The sequence below is a fragment of the Haemaphysalis longicornis genome, unplaced genomic scaffold (genome assembly GCF_048455015.1).
Source record: "Haemaphysalis longicornis isolate Haplotype H1 unplaced genomic scaffold, Haemaphysalis longicornis Haplotype H1 scaffold_8, whole genome shotgun sequence".
Classification (NCBI taxonomy): domain Eukaryota; kingdom Metazoa; phylum Arthropoda; class Arachnida; order Ixodida; family Ixodidae; genus Haemaphysalis; species Haemaphysalis longicornis.
Window position 1 is genome coordinate 110785048 of NW_027526445.1, and position 18776 is coordinate 110803823.

Below are 18776 nucleotides of genomic sequence, written 5' to 3' on the forward strand. Positions count from 1 at the left end.
GAGAAGATCGAGGAAGTGAACGGTTAACGAAAAAGGGAAAAAAATACACGCCGAAATCGGCAGGTTGTCTCTCGAGAAAATGCGACAGTAATTGTGCTACACGGTGGTTAGTTAGGGAAAACTGTACGCGCTTTATTTTGCACAGTATAAACGTTAATACCAGTTTATTATTATTTTTTTCACCAAGTAGCCTTGCCTTTCAATGCACCCGTTGCGCGTTTGCGAGTATGCGTTCACCCTTGAAGAAAAAAAAACGTACAAATACATTGGCGCGCAGCCATGTGCGCGCAGGGCTTCTTGAACGCGTTGGTCGCTGCCAAATCGACGGCTCTCCTGAAGGGCCCCTTTAGGTCACCGCATCTCACCGTAACGTGATCGTCTTACTCTTGACCCGTTTTCCTGGTAATGCTCAAGTAATGGGCCTCAAGGCCCAGGCTCTCGTCGATCGGGCACGATGATGTGCGCAGGATGTTACTTTCCTTTTTCGTTTCTTTTTTCGGCGAAGGTGGTGCCCCTACCCGCCCTCTCCCTAGCGATCGTCTGCTACATAGACACGGGAGAAGGGTAATGGCGTGCCTTTACAGTGTCGGCTACTTCGACGATCGTCTGCGTTGGTTCTCGCGTTCGGGCGCTCGTGCACTTTACGCGCAACTGAGGGCAACGATATGTACCCATCGAACCCGGTCATTCCGATAAGGTTTTGTAGCGAAGCTACACTGGCCGAAATTGAACAGTTTCGCGTCTACCTTGAAGGGCCCTGTTGCGCAAGCGCGAGGAGCATGGGATTGGATGGGATTAGCTTGGCTTGGCTTGGTTATTATTGAACTTGTATTGAACTGGATCGGATTGGACTTAGACTGAATTGGGTTGGACTGGATTTAATTAAATTGTAAGGGATTGGATTTAAAAATCCAATCCAATTGGAGTGCGGGTGTGTAGAGAATTGGGTCTGCACATTCGCCGGTGTGCGCATTCCAGAGCAGTGACGTCACAGCCACAGCAGACGCACTGGCGCCGGCACGTGCCCAGCTGTGCGCCTCCGTTGCGCAGTAGCGAAGTCTGACGGTGCGCAGGAGCCGCTTGATAGCCGTTTCGCGTGGCTCATGGAGAGCCGTGCTGCGCATGCGCGCGGAGCAGTGACTGGACCGGATTGGACTGGATTGCATTGAATTGGATTGGACGGGACTGGACTGGATCTGATTGGACTGGATTGGAAATCGTTCTAGCAGCCATAAGCACGATAATCAGCTGATCCTAGACAACCAAGAAACCTAAGAATACCAGCTGAACCTTAGATCACGCTACCTATATCCTGGCATAGCCGAGCTGGGCCACTGCTAATTTTTTCCATGCCTTCTTTTCTAACAGAAAACTGAGAGAAAGAGGAGGGGGGGGGGGGGGGGGGGCAGGGAGCGCATGCATCGCGTAGTACCATGGTTTAAAGATAGGGGACCGGTCATTTTTAAAGATGGTGTATTTTTTATTGGAATACTTAAACCCCCAAATTTTTGTGTGTCTTTGTCTCCCTGTGTCTTTCCCTCAATTCAGCCACCCGGCAAAAACTTGACAAGTATTAAACGATATGTTAACATTGGCAAAACCTTTCTTAACAACTAAATCTGGAAACATTCTTTATATTTGTCAGTATTATGGAGCAAAAAGTAAACATTAGGCATATAGCATTTTAAGTGAAAATAGATTTGTGCTTGATATTCACGATGACAAATAAAAAGATACGTGTTAGGAGCAATGTTTTGATCCGAAAATAGAAAAAGTGCTCGTGCCCCAGTCTAGACCCGTGGCGACATTCTAAGAAAACAGTAACGAAAGGTTACAATAGATGGCGCTCGAGCAGTAGGAAGTGGGAAAATTGATCTTACCCGCCACGGTGGCTCAGTGCACGGAGCATGGCTCAGTGGCTAAGGCGTTGTGCTACGGGTTTGGTTTCGTCCAGTCCTTGGACTGCTCTCAGCTTCGCTGGTCATTTTTCACGACAGAGTGAAAGCGCGCTGATTTTTTATAATGCCCCAAAACAAGACGCTATGTGCGTTTTCTTGTTTTTTTTTTTTTTTTCACTGCCGTTCTCCTTACTAATCTACTGCTTTTCCCCTTTTTCTGCCGCAGAGTAGTATGAGGGAAACCTCTCTGTGTTTTCATTTGAAATACAGAACTTCTCTTTCTCTCCCCCTCTCTCTTTCTTTGTGAAATAAAGGTGCCCCACGCCGACGTCGGCTTTTTCGCTCAAAGCTCTCGCATTAAAACCTCCCCCAAGTCACCTGATCACCTGCGGCCTGAGCCAGTGCAATGCTTGTATGCCGGCACTGTTAATCGGCCAACGCATGGCACCACAATTTCCTCGTCGGCGTACCTCCAGATGTCGAGATCTCTAAATGACAAACCAGGCGGCCTTTTTTTGTGTGTTTTGCAGAAATGTTTCTTGTTGCTCTTGTTACCGATCCTCACCAACGGAGGTCCAATGCGAATGCGTTCTTGTTGCCTCGACGGTGTCTCGGGTGACGCAGAAGATGCGTGCAGTGCCTGCGCATGGCAGTCCCTTTGCTTTTTTCTTTGGGACTAATGCATTCAATTATTACGGCTTCGGCTTCAAGCGAAGACGAAGCCATAATAATCGAATGCATGCCGCGCTTGGAATGCGCGGAGCACGTCCATGGGCCCGCTTTGATTTATCCCGGTAGATCGCGAACAGGGTGGCAATAAGTGAAAGCGATATGTTGACGCACAAGCCGAGGCTGGTATGCGGGCTATGGATGTAGTCAAGGAAGCTGCATTAAGTGTTCTCAGTACTGCGTAAGAGCAAAGGGAAGGGAGAGAGCAAAAAATGAGTGGAGGAGAAAAAAGGGGGGAGTGGGCGTGCTTTGCTTACGGCGTTACACCAAGACTCTTACGGCCATCGCAAAATCAATATACGAGATGAAACGAGTATTGGTTTATATATGAGGTAATACATAAGTCTGGTATATGAACTCCTATATATATTTTATCATCATCATCACCATCATCATCATCATCATCATCAGCCTTTCTACGCCACTACAGGCAAAGGCCTCTCCCATAGATCTCCAATTGTCCCGGTCCTGTGCTAACCGCGACCGATTTATCCCCGCAAACTTCTTGATCTCATCTGCATATTAATTTATTATTTATTTTATTTATTTACAAATACTGCTGTCTCAACGAGAGACATAGCAGGAGTGGAAAAGTTACATGAAATACATATACACGACAGATACAAGTAATAAAGACTGTAAAATGTACACGTCTAACAAAAATGTTACATCACACATATACACATGAAAAACCACCTAAAATTCATGGTATCATGTAACATGTTCAGGCAAGTCTTTCAGGAACAGTTCAGCGGGCAAACGTCGGAGGGATGGCTAAAGATTGTTCCATCGTTCAATTGTTTGCGGAAAAAAAGAATACTTAAAAGAATCCAAGTACGCTCTAAAGGGGACAATGTTCAAAGGATCGGTGCGTCTTGTTACGCGCCGCGAGCAATCTACGAAGGAAATTGGTGCGGCTTTAACAAGTGGAACCATCTACAATCTTGTGCATCAAAGCAATCCTGTCACAATCACGCCGGTGAGATAAGCGCCGAAGTGACAGTTGCTCAGCGTGAAATGTAGGGGAAAAGTTGCGATCGTAGCGACGGAGTATAAACCTAATTGCCTTCTTTTGGACAGATTCAATTTTACCAATATCACATTTTAAGTAAGGCGACCATACAACTGAAGCGTACTCAAGTACCGGACGGATAAGGGTTTTGTAAGCAGCTATTTTACAAGGTGGAGTAGAATTTTTGAGAGTGCGTTTTAAGTAAGAAAGCATCCGGAGCGCCTTCACACAGATAAGGACGATGTGTTAGCTCCATCTCAGGGTTGGTGTAAAAGTGACACCGAGATATTTAAACTCATCGACATTAGTTAATTGTTGTCCTGCGTAACCGTAAGTGAAATGACAAGGCTGTTTTTTGTTAGTGAAAGTCATCGCAACTGTTTTGTTAAAATTAATCTCCATTTGCTAGTCCCGGCTCCATGCGCAAAACTTGGTAAACACATCATTCAGACACCGCTCATCTTCAACGTTTCTAACATTGCAATACAAAGCACAGTCATCCGCGTACAACCTCACTTGAACAGGCGTGCCTCAAGTAATTTCAACGACGTCATTAATGTAAATAATGAATAATAACGGCCCAAGAACCGAGCCTTGTGGCACGCCTGATGAAACTTGCACTCGTGATGACCGCCTGTTGTTAAATGTAACGAACTGTGATCTTGAGTGCAAATAATCTTCTAACCATGAGAGCAATGGGCTGTTTCCAAGAAGTGTTCGTAATTTGTGCAGAAGTTTTCGGTGACAGAACTTAGCGAACGCTTTACAGTAGTCAATGAATATCGCATCAATTTGACCCCTGTTATTAAGTTCTGAAGCAATGTCGTGTGTGAACTCTAGTAGCTGCGTGACGGTAGAGTGTCCTGCGCGGAACCCGTGCTGATGCCGTGTTAGCACACCGTTTTCACTGAGGTACTGGACAATGTGCTTGTAGATAATATGCTGTAATAGCTTACAGCATGTAGATAATAATGAAATTGGCCTGTAATTTGAAATTAATTGCTTGTTGCCAGCTTTAAACACCGGTACCACATTGGCTGTTTTCCATACACCAGGGACAGATGCTGACTCAAGAGATCTTCTGAAAATAACGGTTAAATAGTGGGAAGACCATTCAGAGTACCTTTTCAAAAAAAGGTTGGGAATGCTGTCAGGGCCGGCACTCTTCGCTGTGTCTATGCTTAATAAGAGTTTACGAACTCCAGCGGAAGTAATCTCTAGCTGAGGAAACACCGTTAAATCACTGGGAGCATGAAAGTTAGGGATTACGCCATTTTCAGAGACAAACGCGGATTTGAAAAAAAATATTAAAGGCCTCGGAGATAACACTGGTGTCATAGCATGGTTGATCGTCGATGAAGAAAGACTGTGCATCGCTGCGGATGGGGCAAATCGTCTTCCAAAAATTTGAAGGGTTATCTTTCATGAATGTCGATAGCGTGTGGTTGTAATAAAATTTTTTTGCCTCCTTCATCTTAGCCTTTAAGCAAGATTTCATAGAAGATAACTGGCCATTTTGATTTCGATCGTCTGGTGGACAGCGCCTGCGTGACCGCTTGATAAGACGTATAAGCTGTACAATTTCCCGGGTGTACCTGGGGTGTTTTGGGTGGCGCTTGACACATTTCTCTGGAAGAAATTTCGTCATACATTAAGTGACAATATTGCAGAATTGATTGTACAAAGCATCGACCGACAGACTCGAGCTAGAAAATAAAAAGTTGTCAAAATAAGAAGCCAGAGTAGAAACAATTGAAGCATCGTCAGCGCGGCTGAAGTCGGCCACAGTTCTGTAGGATGGCCTACTCTGCTCACACGTGACATTGAAGTCTACTAGGACAGCCCGGTGGTCTGACAAACCTTCAACTATTTGTTATTTGACACCACCCTGCAGGAGGTCATCACTGACGAAGACAAGATCTAACAGGGAATTTTCTCGCGTTGGGGCCTCTATTACTTGGGTTAGGTCATAGGATACTGCTATGTTAATTAAAGAGTCACAGATCAATTTTTCGCGGCCAGTTGAGGTAAGATTCTTTTAATCAATGCAGGGGGTATTGAAATCACCAGTGATCACAAGCCTAGAATCATAGAACCTGTGTTCTGCGAGGTAATCAATAACAAGGCCAAATATATCACTGGAATTCGGAGAACGGTATATTCCTCCTATAACTATAGCCAAGTCTTTAAATTTAACCTTGCACCAAATTGATTCTGTTTCGGGTAGATCAGGAAGCAAGCAAAATTCGATGTTATTCTGAATGAATAGCGCCACACCCCCGCCACGCCCAGCACTTCTGTCTTTTCGCAGGACTACGTATCCAGGCGGAGTAAATTCCCCGTCATCAATCGAGTCATTAAGCCAAGTTTCCGTCACACACATGACTGAAGGGTGGTAACATTCTACGAGCCAGTGAAAGTCAGTAATTTTATTGTCTAAGCTACGCGTGTTTACATTCAAAAGCGTCAAAGGTTCTAATGAGCTAATGGATTGCCAGTGCTTTCTTCGAGCGCGTTTTCCGACGCTCCAGCAGTAGTGAAGCCGGTACTATTTAAGAGCACATTTTGTGGGGCCTTAACGATAGCGGACTTTGCGTCACCCCATGTGTATCGAACACTATCTACCACGATGCAGTCGCGGTGAAGTCGTATTTTACGTCCATTTTTTCTTACATCTGCGGAGTTCTGCCACAATAACTTACGCAGATTCCGTACCCTTGCCGAGAAATCTTCATTTATGTAAGTGTCGGATCCTTTAGTTTACACGCATTCTTCAAAATATTAGTCTTTGTTCTGAAATCCAGAAATTTCAAGATTATTGGTCTTATCTTGCCCTCGTTGTGCGACCCGACTCTGTGGCAGCGTTCAATGTTGCCGCACTGTACCTCTAGCTTATCTGTTATCATTTTGGCCACCAAAACAGTGAGCTCTTCTGGATTTTGGTCAGGCGATTCAGGGAAGCCATGTATTACTAGGTTGTTTCTGCGGGACCGGTTTTCTAAATCATCATTTTTCCTGTCCAGTTCGCTGACGACGCTATGAAGTTTTGCAACCGTACTCTCTAACTCCTGCACTTTAGCAGCGACATTGCTAGTCGATGCGGCCCATTACTCTACTTTGACTAGGCGTTCATCGAATGAAGCAACTTTTTGAGTGAGAGCGCTTATTTCTTGACTAATGCGTGCTTGAGCTGCCAATAAGTCTGCCAACATTCGTTCGGCCTTACTTTCATAGTCGGGGCCAGGATTGACTTCAATGTCTCCAGACAGCAACAACAGTAGTTTCAAGTAATTCACAGTGCCACAAAGAGCATCACAAAAACACTCTGGGTCTGGTAACGGCAATAGAAAACGATTATCATTTTATAGCACTTGTAATTGTATTTTTGGCCTACCTGCAAGATAAACACAAAGATGTAGCAGCTGCGCTCCATGCCGCAACCGGACCCACTGAAGAGCCGATTCCTGTGCGTCGGCTTTATAGGCCACGATGCCCATGTAGAGGTCGCTCCCGTAGGTTTCCAATCAGAAGCGGTGCTGCGCAAATCCAGTTGATCCATGTGCGATGGCGTGTCTTGATGACGTAGTAGGCGTCACGTGGCTGTAATGTCGTTGACATGGTCAAGGCAGTCTAAGTGGCTGCCCTGTCGTTGCGCCAGACGAGTATCGTCGTGTAGATAGTGGCTACCGGAACATGCGGCGATCTGCAAGATAAACACAAAGATGTAGCAGCTGCGCTTCCTGCCGCAACCGGACCCACATCTTCCTACCGCCCCCTGCCACGTTTGCCTTCTCTAGGGATCCACTCTGTTACCTCCCATATAGTTTATATGCCCATGTAAATAATAACAGCGCAGATTACGGGGCAACGAGTAACAGCGAGCAACACAGGCGCAGTTGTTTCAGTCAAAGTTGTTCGCTGTTGTCCCCGTTATCGGCGCTATGTTTTGCTAATAGGGTATGCACCAACTAGCCAAAACCATACCTCCATTCAGTTTATTTCTTACAGACCCGCCGCGGTGGCTCAGTGGCTAAGGCGTTGCGCTGCTGAGCACGAGGTCGCGGGTTCAATTCCCGGCCGCGGCGGCCGCTTTTCTGAGGCGAAAAGCAAAAACGCCCGTGTGTACGAGATTTCGGCGCACGTTAAAGATCCCCAGGTGGTCAAAATTAATCCGGAGCCCTCCACTACGGCGCGCCTCATCGCCTGCGTTGCGTCGGCGCGTTAAAACCCACAATCAATCAAGTTTATTTCTTACAGTCGCTCACTCGCCGGTAAAGTAAATTGGCCCGCTGTGCCGCGACATCATATACGCCCCCAAAAAGGCCCGCACTTCAGTGCATTGAAACAGTCGAGTCAGTGCGGCCAACCGGGAACATCGCAGTGACTTTCCTGAACGCATTTCAGTGGCAGTACAGCGCGTTACAACAACAAATGGGCGCAGTTAAGATTCTTTTCTGGGCGACCGCCCCACCGTTCGGGCTAAAACTTTGCATTCCGTGGTCTAGTTTGAATAGCACTAAGAATTGCGATCGACGCTATTGACTATTGTGTAAGAAACGGTTGTCGCTTATGGGTGCTCGCCGATGGCTATTTTGGACAGGACGACTACCTTAGGACAGCGGCGCCTCCTACAGTATCCAGAGCATGCAAACACACATTGCCGGCTCGTCGCCGTTTAGATATTAAACAAAAAAAAGACAATTAAATTCGACCTTTGTGTAAAGTCTTAGCGCAAACTAGAGGTACCAGTTCTCCCAGACGCCTATTTATAGTTGTACGCTGCGCCCAGAGCAAAGTTTCGGCAGTTTACACACAATGCCCACTTGAAAAACAGTGTCAAAATATTCACATAAAGGTTTTACGGGCAGTGCATGCGGCACTCACTGTGTTCGGTGGCCGCTTTTCTGATGGAGGGGAGAAGCAAAAACGCCCTTTTGTTGGAGATTCCGGCGAAAACGTCAAAGATCCCCTAGTGGTCAAAATTTATCCTGAGCCCTCTACTACCCCCCGCCTCATCACCTGTGTAGCGTCGGTGCGTAAAAACCGACAATCAATCAATCTTCTCTTGGAAATATACTTCAAGCCAACACGTCTGCGCCCGCCGAACGAACCTGCGCATGCGCCCACCACTCGCAGAGGAAAAAAACACCCGCACTCAACGTCTGCGCAATAGGTGTAGCAACGTTGCACTCGCACGTTGTCCATGCACGTCTACTTGCACTAATAAACGCCGCCTGTACCCTAGTACAAGTTAACAACAGCAATAGCTCATGCAGTGCATCACTCCGCCGAATCGAAGGACCCGGATGTAAACGCGCGCGCGCGCATTTTGAAACGAGGAGGTTGCGCTAACAGCGTAACATCGTCGCACACATCCTACACCTAGTTTTACAGCGAAAGCTTTTTCGGTGGCACCAATAGCGTGCTGTCAAAAAACTAATGTATAGCCCTGTAGACCGGTTTGTCGACCGAAAAGCACTGATACGACCTCTGAACACAGCGCGTCCGCGAAAACGGGCTTCTATTGCTTGATAACAATTACGCTTGAAAATAATAAAAAAAAGGAACTTTCTACGTAACACGTTTTGGGCGCGCAAAGTTAACGTCATGAAGGTTCTAGGTAAGACAATACACGCATCGATCATAAAGAAGGAGTGCAAGAGTAGGCTATATACTTATCTCCTAAACAACGTATTGGTAGATCGTTCGTAGATGCGGTTATTCTTAGTGCGGCGAAAAAACCTCGCATGGGTTAGTTCTTTGTCGGCAGTTCGGATATCTGAAGGTTTGACGACCGATTGGATGGACACACTATCAGGAAAGGTTGGACGCACCTTTAGCGAAGGTTTTGACGTACTTTTGTTGCAGTTCTGATGTAAGAAAGCTTTTGCGCTTCTCTCGACCTTCTTTAGGAAAGGATGGTGAAGTTTTTTTTTTTTTTTTTTTTCTCCAGACTGCAAAATTTTATAAGCACATCAAGTGCAAGAAGTCGCAGCAACGAGACGTGCCACGTTCGAAATGCTCGCGGTAGGGCACACTTTGCGCCGCACGGAGAAACAGCCGGGTGCTGTATAATGAGGCGCGGCAGCAACGTCCGTTGTTATTGTTGTTCCTAAGTGATCCCCGAGTATAACACCTGGTTGAATACAAAATCTAAATCTTGCTTTTGAAGAGATGTTTCACGCGCATGCCAGTCGAAATAGGGCGGTAGCGTGCAGCTGAAAGGCGCAAACACTTTTGAAAATATTGCAAGCTCCCTCTGAACACAGCACTTGAGTTTTGCCACCGCACTACAAAATTTCCGGAAACGGTTTCAACAGCGGAGCTGTTTAACCCGGCCGTAAGTTGTACAGCGCGAACAGAAAACCTCCGATTGGAAAGAAAAAAAATGGCTGCGGCTTAGGTCAACTTACCTTAGATATGCGAACCAAAAGTTTGGCCCGGTCTGGTTGGGTCTTGGTTGAGCTCGGTTAACCTTTGATGTGGCTGTATCGCCCACCACGGCTCAAAGCCGTTCGGTCCCGGGCAACGCTCACAGGTGGAGGCTGGACCTCGCTTTGACTCACGGCGAACGCGGCGGAAGATGAGTCACATAGCACGAGACGACCCTGCAGCGCCTGCGTTGGACGCAGCGGGGTTGGTCGGCTGCCGATCAGATAATCGGCCGCAACCGCCACGGTCGCCGCGGTCGTCGCGGCTCATAGTTGGGCAAAACGACTAAAAATGGGCCTGTATATACAGGGTGATCAAAATTAAGTCGACAGTTTTTTTTTTTTAAATTACACGCTTAGCGTTATGTGAAGACCACCTCTACAGTAAGCTTATGCGCCCAGGGGGACACACAATTAGGTCGTCATTATTGATGTCAGTGGATTAATTACCTTGTTAGTGGCTGCAGTAAGCAGGCATGTTTGTATTGAAGAGTTAAATGCAATTGTGTTTCGAAGCAGTCTCGTAAGGCAGAATTCTTCTCGCGCATCCGGACTCATTGATATCAAAATGCGAAATTTAATTGCCGTTCCTCTGATTATGCACGCTAGGCAGTGACGACCAGCGCAAGGCCCCTTACTTTTGTTCCGTGTTTCGATAGCGGCTCCACTTACTGCAGATTGCGATAACGCCAGCCAAGACAGAAAGGGTGCCAGTTATCACTTTTGCCTATGCCGCCACCCCGTTGCCAAACTAAACACCGTACACAATAGGCACGCCACAAAAGGGAAAAACTTTGCGCCGGTCTTCAGTTTTCTAGCAGGCATAATCATGCCAACAGCAATTAAACTTCTTATTTCGTTATCTCGGAGTACGGTTGCGCTAAAAGAATTCTGCAAAATGAAACTGCGTCGAAACGCGATTGCGTCTAACTCTTCCATAAACAAATGTCGAGCTTTCTGAAACCACTAAAAGGTAATTAATCAATTTTAGTTAATTAAGCCTCCAACATCAATAATTACCGCCTAATTCTGTGTCCCCTTCGGCGCATAACTTCACTGTAGAGGTGGTCTTCATGTACATCTTAGCGCCTAATCTCTAAAAAACCTCTCCACTTAACTTTGATCACCCTATATATATGTGTGTGTGTGTCGAACCGGAAAAATACCCGTTCGGTTACGGTTCGGGTTCGGGTAAATTTCGTTTCAGTTTAATGCGTTGTAATCAGCGAAGTGAGAAAAAAATGTTTTCTAGTTTTAAGCGATTATGAACACAAAGTACAAATTAAAAAAATTTAAAATACTCCTTCTTCACAATAAGAGTGGTGCGTTTTCAAAGACAAGCTTTAAACGATCTGTCCAGATATATTATAAGGTAAAAATAATGGAGTTTCACCATCCTTTTTTTAGACCAGCCCTTCTGTCATGCTAGAGACTCTAGTTTGGAATATTTTCTAGAGAAATAGGACAAGTGTGTCGGCCCGACTTCTTAGGTTGAACGAAAAATTTATATGTATTTTTTGACAAAACGTATAACATATCTGCGTTAGTTTGCAGGGAAGAAATTTCCCTTTCTAAGAATAATCCAAAAGACGGCTTTGGGTCGCATGCATGTTGGTCAAAATTCGAAACTTTTCCTCTGGAAAGCACAAGCTATTGCCGCTACCGTCTCAGGTCTTTTGTAGCGAAAGCTGCCCTACGCTACCACGGGCAAACTTCGGTGGGTGACCAGTTTTGACCTTGAGAGCTAGAGGTCAAACCCCACCCCCTTCAGCAAGCGCCCGGCACGGAGCAGCGCCCCGACTGCGGGCAGACATAGGCGGCAGGGGAGAGACATACGAGGAGAAAATGGGGACGCGCGCAGGACCCGTGTCGTTACCTAGCCGAAGAAGGCGAGGAGGCCGCCGCCGCAGCGATAAGTGCGCGCCGCGAAGGAAAGCCAGGAGGCCACGTGTGGCGCAGAGCCGTGCGCGATGGAGGTAGCTTTTGCTTTCAACTAGGGTTAACCAAAGACCCGCCGCGGTGGCTCAGTGGCTAAGGCGTTGCGCTGCTGAGCACGAGGTCGCGGGTTCGATTCCCGGCCGCGGCGGCCGCTTTTCTGATGGAGGCGAAAAGCAAAAACGCCCGTGTGTACGAGATTTCGGCGCACGATAAAGATCCCCAGGTGGTCAAAATTAATCCGGAGCCCTCCACTACGGCGCGCCTCATCGCCTGCGTTGCGTCGGCGCGTTAAACCCCACAATCAATCAGGGTTAACCAAAGCTAAACCACAGCAATTTTTCCTCTCAAGTCTATGCATACTTTTAAAGGAATTACTTTTTCTTTTATTTCGAAAAGCAGTGTTAGAATTAAAATAACAAGCACGGTTCCACTTCGCAAATTACCAGAATGTTAGGTCCCGTTTTTCTGCATCTTTACAAGCTAAGGAGTTCAATTTTTTAGTATTGGTCAAACAAAATTTTTCATTTTTTCGTTCCAATGCATGCTTATGTAGAATAAATGGTTTAATTGACAAATGCTTTGCTGTGCATTAAAGTCAGAAATTTTGCTCTAATTTCGGAAGCAATATAAAGAACACCATGTTGGGTTCTTTTTTTATACTTTCAAAAGTCGTCATCGTTGTTCTTTATAATATACTTCAAAGAAATGTTGGGATATGTTCGTAGTTATGTAGATACAAAGCACAATATATAGATATTGTTGGCTGTATGGCGGTGACATAATAAAGTGGTGTGTAACTATAATTTATGACGTCAACGTAAGAGGGCAAATGGCTTGTCGGGCGCTTCGACGAACGAACTGGCGCGGGCCCTGGGGTGAGAAGCGCGGAAATGGGAAGCACGTGTTGCGCGGCGCTTTCGAACGTCGCGCATTCCGACAAAAGTCGCGCCTGCGCACACCGGATGCGCTAACCGCCACCACATGAGATGGCCACCGACGAAGACGACTGGCTTTTCCTTCTTCCCCGGCCCTCAGCGGCAAGAGGAATGGAAAATGAAGCGAGAGACGCGGTCCGGGCGCAGGAGAGCTCGGCCCGTCGTCTTCGGTCTCCGCGCGAGTACTGTTTTTAGCCGCCCGCCGGGCTGTAAATAAATGTACAGTTTTGTATCGGAAGCTGAGTTTGTCGGTTGAAGATACCCGGGGTCAAATCCTCAGCGCTGCTGCGGCTTGGAGGAGAAGCCCCGGGGAAAAGAACATCACGAAGATAACTTGGCTGGTCCCAACTTGTCCGCACTACGCGTCGTGCTCAACTAACGATTGCACGAGGCACCGCGTCACTCCCTATACTATCAAGGTGTTCTCCTTTCCACGATCAAATTGCCGTTTCTTAGTAAGTATACTAGAGAGGTACGCTTACTGAGCACGTGCCGGTGCGCAGTTTCTTCTGGAAGCCCGTAGAAACTGCGTCTGGGAATGTTTGTCGGTGTACGGCGCTTATGGCCTTATAGGAAGACCACAGCTGCTGGCCTAGCGTGTCTATCGGATTCTTAGGCGCCTTCGTAGGTTTGCTTTCTTAACTAGGCATAGGTGTGTCTACGAAGTAGCCGCTCCGGTCGAAATTGCCGAAACCGCCTTCGCTTCTCTCGCTTCACTTGGAAACTCGAAATTTGCTCCGCTGGTTCAGGTAAGACTGCTGTGATTCATTGTGAGCAAGTGGGAGGACTAGTTGTGGCGAGCGACCATCAGCACATATTTAAATAAGTACAAACACACCATGTAAACACGTTTGTTTGTGGTAAGGAGAGTGCGTTTCGCGGTTCTTTTAAATGCAGAGCATTTCAGTAACTCACGATGTCACCCGCGTTGACGTCCGTAGTCGTAGTCCGCACCCCTCCCCCTACACTATATAAAAAAATATCCGAAAAATATCCGAAAAATATCCAAAAAATATCCGAAAAATCCGAAAAAAAAATCCGAAAAATATCCGAAAAAATATAAAAAATATCCTACACTATATACCATATCCGGCGCCCGGTTTCGATCCTTCGACCCTGCGGGCGGAACGCAATGTACATGGTGCTCTACCCACTGCGCCACAAAGCCGACACAGAATGGGAGGCTACGAACGCGTCTTATATCCTTGACTCATTCAAACTATGTCAAGAAGCTGCTGATACAACGCATTCACTACCACCAACTCCCCAAACACTAAACGTTAACGCAATACACCCACCCCCTATGCGACGCATTTACTCGAGTCCCCCTCGCGGGGAGATGGGCCCAATTTTTGCTGTAGCAGTGCATATGTTGGCAGCGCCCGGACATCTTGACTGAGCGGATAATTTGCCACCGCGAACGTTTATGCAGAAAGCTTTGTTACGGAAACACGAACGAGAACCCCGCGAAGGCCATGTTTTCATAGGTAAGCGCGTAAAACCTTCCGGAGCTTATCAAACAATTTATTATTTTAAATGTTTGCAAAGTAAGAGTCTTTAATGGGCTTCTGCTAAACTACCAGCTTGGTCTGCAGAATATTAGGGACAACGGTTCTCGCAGACTTCCAGTAAGAAGAACAAAAACTCTTTTTATTTCTTCAGCTTTAGAACAGCGTGCTTTATTTTATAATTATATAACTACACACGTGTTAGCGTTTTGGTGGCATTGTACATAAATTCACGGCCACCAATACGTTTCAATCCAAGCCAAGGATGGAACTAAGGCGAGCGAACGGCATAATGGCGGCACATGACTACTCTGTACCCATGACGGCCGTCTGTGTCGTCATGGGTACAGAGTAGTCATGGGCCGCCATTATGCCGTTCGCTCGCCTTAGTTCCATCATTGGCTTGGATTGAAACGTATTGGTGGCCGTGAATGTATGTACAATGCCACCAAAACGCCAATAAGTGTGTAATTATATAATTATAAAATAAAGCACGCTGTTCTAAAGCTGAAGCTGTTCTAAAGCTTTTCTTTTCGTTTTTTTCCAGTCGCTATGTTCAACCCCATCTGAAGTAGCGAACCCCGCCGTTTGTGGGGCTAACCTCTTCGGTATTCATTAAAGTTCTCTCTCTCTCTCTCTCTTTACACGCATCGCACAGCGGGCAATAAAACGGCTGTCTTCTATTTCTTTCGTTGTTGTTGACTGGTATCAGAAGAAGGTTTTTTTTTTTTTTTCTGTACCCAACGCATTATTTTTTTCGGCACCGTCACAAACGTCTTATTAGAAGTTTTGGTATGTTTGCTAGTCTCACAAAGTTCGTGATTTTCTGGGGGTTGTAATGCATACAGCCTACAGAAATTGGCTTTTGTTATGTCTACGTACGAGAAGGTGCATATACGCAGCGTGCTTTGTTTATTGACACGAACATGCAATAAGAAGGTTTGTGCTACGCCACCGCGAAACAGAGCAGACAACGTTGTCCAGAGTTCTCGAAGGCGGCTTTGGTGCCCCGAATTTCTATCGTAACCATCGTTGTCGTAACGAACTGAATCTCAACCCGAACAGCTATGACATGATTGCGGTGTCGAAAGCTTGATATACTCGCTAACGAACGCAATAAATAGTATACGTGCCGGTTTTCAGTATAACATGAATCTAAACCGATGAATATGCCCAAGCAGCTCTTCATTGCTTTCCAACCTCTTCAGGCGTAAAGAACAAATCATGGCCTATTAGCGATAACGTTCCATGAACTCAAGAAAATCACTCTTACTTTCTTGTTCTGGAAGGAGAAGCCTGCCCACTAATCGGCTCGATTTTACTGTTTAAAAAGTTTTTTCCTCCTCCACCTCCTTTTGAGTGCAAGTTTACTATAACCCATATCAAGTGGGAAGATATTGCTGTGGGAAATGTACCCAAATATCCCTCCAGGTCTGAAAAACAGTGTTACTGTATTCTTACCGTACTCGTCACTCATTTTGCTCAATAAGCCTTCATACTGGTTTGAAGCCTGATATGAAACCAGCACGCCCCTATACACAAAGCAGGTTATTTGGAAATCAACCTACATTATTTGTGCCCCATAGTGCATGTCGGCACACTTCCATGCCTTGACAACGTAAAATGACTTAATACAATAGTTTCGAGCGTTAGGCAAGGTTCCCAATGTGGTTTACCTTACATACCATTAGCTGGAATCGTAATACCTTCTGCCAAATCCGGCAGCCCTGAAGGCCTGGAACTGGTTTTGGTCTTGCAGTTTCGCTGTGATCGGTTATAAGACAACGGCTGTTGCCTTTGTTCGAAAGCTTGCCGAATACAGAAGCTGATGACTAGCTCCGACTATTCGCGCTCCGCACAGGACCGGCTTCGCAAGGAATGGGGCTACCCCGGCAATGTTTTTTTTCCGGAGCGGTATCAAGAACTGCACTTTCACTCCCGGCGTGAGCTAGTGTCTGCTATTTAAGAACTTATAAAAAGGTGCGCATGCGCGAAACTGGTGCGGACGAGCCTCAAAAGTCAGCCGAGCACAAAGAAACCGCAGGGAGAGCGAGCACGAGTGAAGCAGACGACAAATGCGAGAATCCCTAAGCACACGCCCGTGGTCGTGCTCACCGCCAATAGTAAGAAACTATTATCTTCATTCCCGATTTCGGCGCGCCCTTGTATTTGGCTGCCTCTTGTGGTTTACTGTCACCAATGACGTACTACCGCGGACGCTTGGTGAGCATGGCTGACAGCTGACGTCTAGCAGCCACGGTGATATAAAAAATGATGCAAAACCGGAAAAAATGAATAAGACGAGCGCGTTATAAAAGCGGGAGTAATCTGCTGATAATGGCATGGATGCGAATGGCGCTTCCCATGCACTCGACAGCATTACAGCAGCCACCAAGTTGAGTAGAAAGCACTCAAAGACGCAAGCAACAGCCCGGCAAGGAGCGTATCCACTAACCGAGCGGGGAAGCACAGGGACGAAACGTAGGATAAAAAGGCAGTGGTTTATTTCCACGAATGAAGGTCACCGGTCGTCATGCAAGTGCAAAAGGCGCACCCTAAATAGATGTGTAAAGATGCGGAAATAAATATGCATGGCAGCTAAAAATAATCTTACGCTGGAGCGCAGCGCTTATCGATGAAAACTTGATACATCAACACCGCCATACAGTTACCACGCAGAGTGCCGTCAAGCAGGCATTGTTCGTACTGGCGGCAAATATCCCTGCGAAATTGTGGGGCGCAGCGAAGCGTCAGAGAAGGGCAGATGTCTTGCGAAGCTGCGCCCGGGGGCCTGGGAGTGAGGTCGAACAGATCTTCGGTGGAGGGATTGAGAGTTCCTTCGATTGTAGAAGGCGTTAATGAAGTCTCAGTGAGCAGGCGCGGCGCTGGAGCGCCGACCGTACTTGTGAGCACCTGAGCAGGAATTCTGGCCTTGGTGGTGGCTGCGGGACTGGAAGTCTCTGTAGCCGCCGCAACCGTAGTGGCAACGGACCGGTCAGGAGAGCCTGGAGTAGTAACGTGGACCACTGGACTGTGACCGGAGCCCGGGTGCGTGGGGTTCTTCTGCATCTTGAGCGCAAGGATCTTGTGGTGCACGGCATCCACCGCAGAAGCAGCAGAGGGGTGCTGGTGTGGGTGCGCGTGGTTGCCGTGAACGGGGTGGCGGTGGGCTGTGCGGTTGAGCCAGACCGAAGCGTTGTGCAGCAGCGCCACGACCGGGTCCACGACCTTACCGACCATGGTCTCCAACGAAGTGGATATGTTGCCGAAGATAGCGGGTGGCACAACAGAACCGGCCCCCGATGAAGAAGGGGCGGGAGGGGCTGGAACGTGGACAACCCGGCAGACGAGCACAGGAACAGTGTTGTTCGCGTTGCCCGTGGCAGGCGAGGGCCGATGATTGTGAACATGCTCACGATTGTTATGGTGCTCAGGAACAACGTGCCCAGAATTGCCGGTGGCGGGAACCTGGTGGGCGTGCCCTAGGTGCGGCTGGGGGCCCGACGGGACGTGGTTGTGGTGGCCCTGTGCCTCGACGGCGTGGCTCCCGTGCTGGTGCGCGTGGGGGTTGTGGAGGCCCTGTTGATCGGCAAGGCCGCTGGGAAAGAACGCGAACGTCCGTGGCGACAGGTCCTGGCCTTGGACGCCGACCGCGAAGGCCAACAGCAGCATCACCGGGACTGGCTTCATGTTAAAGTTGCTGCGTTGAGCCTGAAAAACAAAGAAATTCGGAGAGACGCTAGGTAGTCACAGTCATGCAAGTAACGCAAAGAAATTTAAGCGCACCATTTTGTAGCGGCAAAGCAGCATCATACCTTCGTGCTGCTGGATGCTTCCAGGAATGTGCCTAGTGGAGTGAAGGAGCTCGTTTTATATCGGTTGGATGGGCATCTTGCTGCTCTCCTATTGGTCGTTCCGTCTGGCAAAGCAGGCGAGAGCGACTGCACGTGGCTCGTTCAGCACCATGAATAACAAAATGTGTGCTGGAGTCCTCCTTTCTTCCACCTATTTAATCAAACACGTATGAGAGGCAGGAGGCCCTTATTGGTGATGTAGGTTTGTCTAACGATAAGGAAAAGCTTCGGTGATAGTGCTCCTGAAGTTGAGGCTGCGCGCTGCCGTTCTTATTCGCCCCGTTTGGAGAGCAGAACTGCAAAAGTGACGCTGGTTTTAAATGGGAAAGAGTAAAAAATATATATAAATTCGCACTTATTGTGAACAGTTACTGATGCCGGGTTCAGATTGTGGCCGAAAGTGTCGTAATAATTTTAAAGAATGACGTCATTCCACGTCTCAGCCAACCGAATTGCATGACGAGACGTTTT

The 18776-nt window shown here is 47.3% G+C and overlaps 2 protein-coding genes across 3 annotated transcripts in view; both read right to left on the bottom strand.

The window, feature by feature from the left end:
* The window catches only part of LOC144150172 (uncharacterized), a 75053-nt gene extending 64877 nt beyond the window's left edge, over positions 1-10176 (bottom strand). The window contains exons 1-2 of the mRNA XM_077682012.1: positions 10053-10176; positions 7034-7342 (exon numbers count right to left, since the gene is read on the bottom strand). Coding sequence (XP_077538138.1) covers positions 7034-7136 — 103 coding nt within the window. The 5' untranslated portion in view covers positions 7137-7342; positions 10053-10176. The remainder of the gene's footprint in view (positions 1-7033; positions 7343-10052) is intronic.
* Positions 10177-16938: 6762 nt separating this feature from the next.
* LOC144148740 (uncharacterized) lies at positions 16939-18424 on the bottom strand. Of its 2 annotated transcripts, none has more exons than XM_077680259.1 (2): positions 18267-18424; positions 16939-18162 (listed from the first exon to the last, which is right to left on the bottom strand). In XM_077680259.1, the coding sequence occupies exon 2, from the start codon at positions 18139-18141 to the stop codon at positions 17062-17064; it is 1080 nt and encodes a 359-aa protein (XP_077536385.1). In that variant the 5' UTR covers positions 18142-18162; positions 18267-18424; the 3' UTR covers positions 16939-17061. The 2 variants fall into 2 exon arrangements, with proteins under 2 accessions (XP_077536385.1, XP_077536384.1); XM_077680258.1 differs by having other exon boundaries at positions 18238-18384.
* Between the last annotated feature and the right edge of the window lie 352 nt (positions 18425-18776).